Source organism: Panthera uncia, chromosome E3, assembly GCF_023721935.1.
Source record: "Panthera uncia isolate 11264 chromosome E3, Puncia_PCG_1.0, whole genome shotgun sequence".
Taxonomy (NCBI): Eukaryota; Metazoa; Chordata; class Mammalia; order Carnivora; family Felidae; genus Panthera; species Panthera uncia.
The window spans coordinates 25,363,917-25,369,916 of record NC_064815.1 but is presented as its reverse complement, the minus strand read 5'-3'; the positions used below and the strand labels follow the sequence as shown (position 1 = coordinate 25,369,916).

Genomic DNA, 6,000 nt, shown 5'->3' with positions numbered 1-6,000 from the left:
CTGAAGCAGCCTCAGTCCCCGCCAGGGGTCCCCCGTGGCCGCGGAATTAGAACCCCTCCCTTCACCTCCGCTCGCGCGCTATGACCATTGGGAGATGTAGTCCTAACTGCCCCTTTGTCCTTGATCTCTCCAACATATCACCCCACCGCCGGGCAAACTACAATTCCCAGGGGCCCACGCGCTGGGGACCTGGCAGGGCGGGGGGCGGTGTGAGGGGCGAGGTTGGGGGTGATCTGGAGAAGCTGAGGCGCGGGAACCGGGGTAAAGTGAAGAACGGGGAGCACTGTCGGGGGGGCAGCGGGGAAGGGAGGGACGCCCAGAAAGCGAAGGTAAGCTGAGTTGGGGAGGAGAAGCCCGAGAGGCGGAAGGGCCGGGGCGGGGCCGGGGCGGGGTGCGCGGGCGGGTAGGCGGGACCGTTTGCGTCACGCGGCGTGGGCGGGGCCGCAGGGGGTTGTCCGCCCGCGGCACGCACAGCAGCCGCAGCCGCCTCGCGCCTGGTCCCGCGGTCGCAGCTCAAGCCGCAGCCTCCGCGCCGCCGCCGTCGCCGTCGCCTTAGCTGCTCGCTTCGTGGGTCGGTCTCTCCGGCACACGGGCTCCAGCCGCGCCGTAGCTGCCCTCCGAGTCCTTCAGGCCGCCCCGGTCTCCTCACCCGGCCCGATCCAGCCCTCGAAGATGGTGGACCGCGAGCAACTGGTGCAGAAAGCCCGGCTGGCCGAGCAGGCGGAGCGCTACGACGACATGGCCGCGGCCATGAAGAACGTGAGTTTCTCCTCCCCTCCCCCCGCCTCGCCCCAGTCCCTTCGCAGACGCGGGCCTTCGCGTGGACGGCCCAGGGACTAGTCGCCATTCGCGACTGCAGCGTTGACTGCCCCTCCCCACCCACTCGGGGAGCTGGGGAGGGCCCCGGCAGCGATAGGGACCCGGGTTGTGACGCGGCCTCTCCCCGAGCGTCCCCCAGGGCCGGCGGCGCTGCCTTCTCGGCCCTCCCCGGACTCGGGCTGGGCCGGGATCTTGCAGGGCTGGTCTCGGGAGCGGGGTCTCTGGCCCCCGCGTCTCCGGGTCCGCTGGGGACTTGAGCGGGGGCCGTGAACATCCTTTGTGCCCCACTTCCCCTCCTCCCAGCCTGGGCGTGGGGGCGGGGGGACCGCATGGATGCGGTTCCTCTTTCTCTCCCTGGTGTCTGGGCGGCGCCTTTCCCATTCACTCATCAGGTCTCCTGGTTTTCTAATACCACCCCCCCCCCCCCCCTATCCCCCCTTGCCTCTCCTGACAGATCCTTTAGAACCTCCACAGAAAAAACGTAGGCTCTCCTGAAAACCTGGGCTCAATGGTGCAAAATCGAAACCTTGCTGCTCTCACGTTTTTGTTAACAAAAGGCTCCTCTTTCTCTATACCCCAAAGCACGTCCTCTTGCGGGGAACGTATTTCTCGCTAGCGTTTTCATTGATCGTTCTCGACATGTCATCTCCGTTTTTTCCTAACGTGTTTTGTATTGAAAAGGGTAGGTATTGTCTTTAAAATAAAGGTTATGCATTTAGCTGACTGGTTTAATTTGTGACAAATGCTGTTTCTTTTTTAAATAGGCACACATCTGTTGAAATTCCTATAAGTCGAAAAAATATTCTCCCTAATCTGATATTGCAAACAAAGCAGTGGTGGGAGGCAGTATCAAGTCATTCTAGAAGATTCTGCATTTGTCATATTGCAGAGAGCCTAGACTGGGTGGAGGCTGGGAGGAGTTATTTTAAAGGAGGAAAAAGTCTTTTTTTTTTTTTTTTTAATAATTTGTTCTGTTAGATACATCCGAGGCTTAAAAAAAAAAAAAGCTAGCGCATCCTCATGCTGATGAAAAGAGAATACTGATCGCCAGTTGTCGCATTTTGTCTGGGATGCAGATTCCTGTCTGTATTGCACCATTTTGTCAGTAACACTACATTTATCTAATGGGCTATCAAAGAGTTTGATATTAGAGGAGGGGGCAAATATTGAGCATTATTAAATAAAACATGGGAAATTACCTGGTTAATGATTTAGGTCTCCCACTGTCTTAACATTTAACTTCCTGTCTTATGTAACAAAGGTTTTTAAAATGCATCTCCAGTGTGAAGTGGATTCAGGAGTGTATCTTGCGTGTTAATTTTTTTTAATGAAGCAATGTAGGTATCCCAGCTTAATCCTTGAACAACTTTGCCGGTTCATAAAAGATAACAATGCTGATGCTTTTTTATTTAAGCCGGCTACCTTACCAAAAGATTTTTATCTCATTAAGGAAGAGACTTGATTCTGAAATGGGGACTATTGCCGTGTTAATGTATTGCCACAGATGCTACCTTAAAACATTTTAAAGCTCAAATGAGAAGTTCTGCTCTTAATAGATATCAGTGTTGGAAATATGTTTAGTTCATGTTATTTAGACTCTTCTAATTTTTCCATATTTCTAGTTTCACAGGAAAGTGAGTGACCTCGCACCTATATCCATAGCAACCCAGTGATGTCACACACAATGACACAGAGGCTGCAATGCACCTAAGGGCTGGTAGGGAGTATGCAAATGGCATTTGTCCAAGGTAATGCAGAAATTAGCAGATAAGCAGGTGGAATTGAGGACTTCATCTTATCCACCAGATAAGAATTGGTCCAGAAAATAAGAATAATCATTTACCTTTAGGCATGCAGAGCAGTGACCTCTAGATATGCCAATTCATTTTCCAATTTCTAGTTTACCCACAAAAGTTTATAAGCTACATTTGTATTTTTAAACATTTGTCTCATTGTTAAAATTGGACAATAATGGAATAAAGATAGAAATTTTAAACAAGAATATGTCTTAATCATAGTGCTGGGGTGGGCTGTATACTTGAGTTTTTTGCAGATTATTAACTTGGCAGGTGTTAATAAAAACCTTAAAAAACTCTTGACTTCCTACTGGGTCGTTTTCAGTAATGTTAGAGAGTGAGAACTGGTTACAAAACACAAGGCAAAAGTTCTCTTGTGCCTCTGGTCCTTGTCAGTATGGAGGAAAGGGCAGTTGTAAAATAAAGCAGACCTTTCTTCAAACCTACTTACTGAGGAAGTGTGCTTACCTCTCCGGCCCTCATTTTCCTCATCTGTGAAATAGGTCAATATCCCCTTGAAAAAGGTGTGAGGATTAAGAAATTAGTAGGTGTTCTGGGGCGCCTGGGTGGTGCAGTCGGTTAAGCGTCCGACTTCAGCCAGGTCACGATCTCGCGGTCCGTGAGTTCGAGCCCCGCGTCAGGCTCTGGGCTGATGGCTCGGAGCCTGGAGCCTGTTTCCGATTCTGTGTCTCCCTCTCTCTCTGCCCCTGCCCCGTTCATGTTCTGTCTCTCTCTGTCCCAGAAATAAATAAAAAACGTTGAAAAAAAAAATAAAAAAGAAATTAGTAGGTGTTCGAAAATAGTAACTATTTCTAAAACTTTGATTCTTCCCCTGTTTATGAGAGTCATCTCCTCATGGAGAATTTGGGAAAGACAGAAAGATACAGAGAAAAATACTCTGTCCTGTCACTCAAATGAGTGTTCTTCTAAGGCTGAAATCCTAATGATAGAGGGATTAAGACTATTTGCATTTAATGAAATTATCCTAGTAATAATGTCACTGGGGCCTGTGTGGAGGAATAAATTGTGTGTGGGTGACATAACACAATAGGAATGAAAAGCGGCGTGCAATATTTTGAAAAGGAAGAAAGAGGGAAGTTTAGGGTTGGGTTTTTTCCTTAAGTTATTATTTTTTGTGTTAGTAATCCCTATGCCCAGTGTGGGGCTCGAACTCAGGACCCCAAGAGCAAGAATCACACGCTTCCAAATGAGACAGCCAGTTTATTTATTTATTTATTTATTACTGTTTATTTTTGAGAGAGGGAGAGACAGCATGCAAGTGGGGGAGGGGCAGAGAGAGAGAGAGATCTGAATCAGGCTCCAGGCTCTGAGCTGTCAGCACAGAGCCTGACGCAGGGCTCGAACTCACAAACTATGAGATCATGCATGACCTGAGCCGAAGTTGGACGCTTAACCACCTGAGCCACCCGGGCGCCCCAAGGTTTAATTTTTAAGAGAAGTGTGTAGTCTTCCATTTAAGGGGAAAGGGAACACCTAGATGTTTCTTGTTAGATGGTTCTGTCCTGTCCTTCGGATTTTAATAGCCTCTGAAGAGAAGTTAATAATCTAAGTAGGATACTAGTATTCGCCTCCGGAGGGAGAAAAGCTTCTGGGCTCCTCTTGTTGAAGTGACCCGATTGGGGGGTTTGCTTGCAAAAGGCCTTCTTAATTCTATTTAAAAAAAAAAAAAAAAGTCTTGCTGGAATCAATATAGTTGAAAATTCTTCCTATCTTAAATATTGTGTTTTTCCTACTAGCCCTTCCAGGAGGGGCCAGATCAATAGCCATTATCACTAATGGAGTAATGACACCTCTGTAGACTTCAGAGGTGGAGTTCTGCCAGCCATTATTCTAAGTCATGTGGTTTCAATTGTTCTCTTCTTTGGGGTGGGAAGGATACAGATAACAGTTGGCTTTTTATGTAGTAGTCTTTGCAGTAACTGAAATGACGATTAAGTGCCTTTTCTAATTATTAAAAAAAAAAAGCAACCTCCCGTGGATCTTTTGAATTCTATCCAGATAAAAGGTGCTGCTAAACGTGTATTCTTGTTAACAGAGCTTTGTGTTAACAGCAGACCGTGGGGGGAGTTTCATCCCCTAGTATTGGCAGGAAGCCTTATTTATTTGTTAAGCCTAACTCCTAATCGTTAAGAAGAAAAAATAATTTTGTTTTTATTGAGGTAAAAGTCAACGTAACATGCAGCAAACCGTTTTCAAGCGTACGGTTCAGTAACATTTTGCACATTCGCAATGTTGTGCAACCGTCCCCTCTAGCTGAAAAACTGGGAGAATGCCGTTTCTAAAAAGGATGATGGCTTGGCTATAACTGGCTGGATTTCAAAACATTACTGATTCAGGAATGTGTCAATAATGAAGTAACCACAGCAGCTTACAGCCACTGGTAATCGGGATCCTTCTCTTTGTTTTCTAACATCTGGACCTTTTTGGCATAAATTGAAAAGAAAAGAGACTTGTCTCAGCTAGATTAAGATTTCCATGGAAGTTCCAGAGCTTAAAAACCATATGATGGTCCCCCAAATAAATAACAATGTATCTAAAATCGGAACAAACTATTAATCATTTGGAGATTATGGAAATTTTGCTGGGTTCGTACTAGGACTCATTTTCCACTCCAGTGCTGACTTCGTTGTAAATGATTTCTCTGCTGTGTGGCAGCAGTCCCCTAATGAGCACCGCACGGCACCCTAATGAGCACCGCGCAGTGCTGAGAGGGTTAGCTGTTCAAGCACGGATGCTACACTGATAGTCCTGTGTATATGATGTCACACACATCGTTTGGGGGCTTCTGAGGCTGCCAGGAGCTTCTCCCTCCCATAATCACCAGCCTTAACCCTTTTATCTGGCAGGGCATCTGACTGTTTCTGTATTGCTATCAGATTCCGTGGGATGTGGGAGAAAGAGAGCACAGGCCATCTTAGGTACTTACTAGTCAAAGGAGGAAAAAAATTACACATAAACCACCGTCTTTTGTTCGTTTGAGTAAGCTCTGTGCCCAACGTGGGGCCTGAACTCAGGACCCTGCGATCAGGAGTCACATGTGCTACCGACTGAGCCGGTCAGGCGCCCATCTTTTGTCTTATTTTCTAAGTTCTGTTAGTGCTTAACCAGATATTTAAGGTTATAACCAGAGGATGCTATGTTTGCTGCCTTTGTAGGTTGTGAAGGCTGCCAATATCATCTGCCTTTTGGCCTTGCCTTTCATAATCCCTTTCCTCTTCTCCCCAAATTCTGTTTTAGGTGTGAGCTGTTGAGTTTGGTTCACTACCACCACATCATCCTACTTTTTAAATTGGGCACTTGTAGAGATCCTTGAGTTTTGTTTTTTCTAATTTATAAATTTGAACAGTGCACAAAACCGTTCTGT

At 46.8% G+C, this 6,000-nt stretch overlaps 1 protein-coding gene across 1 annotated transcript in view; it reads left to right on the top strand.

Moving 5' to 3' along the window:
- The first annotated feature begins 431 nt into the window (after positions 1-431).
- The window catches only part of YWHAG (tyrosine 3-monooxygenase/tryptophan 5-monooxygenase activation protein gamma), a 28,177-nt gene continuing 22,608 nt past the window's right edge, over positions 432-6,000 (top strand). The window contains exon 1 of the mRNA XM_049639226.1: positions 432-759. Coding sequence (XP_049495183.1) covers positions 673-759 — 87 coding nt within the window. The 5' untranslated portion in view covers positions 432-672. The remainder of the gene's footprint in view (positions 760-6,000) is intronic.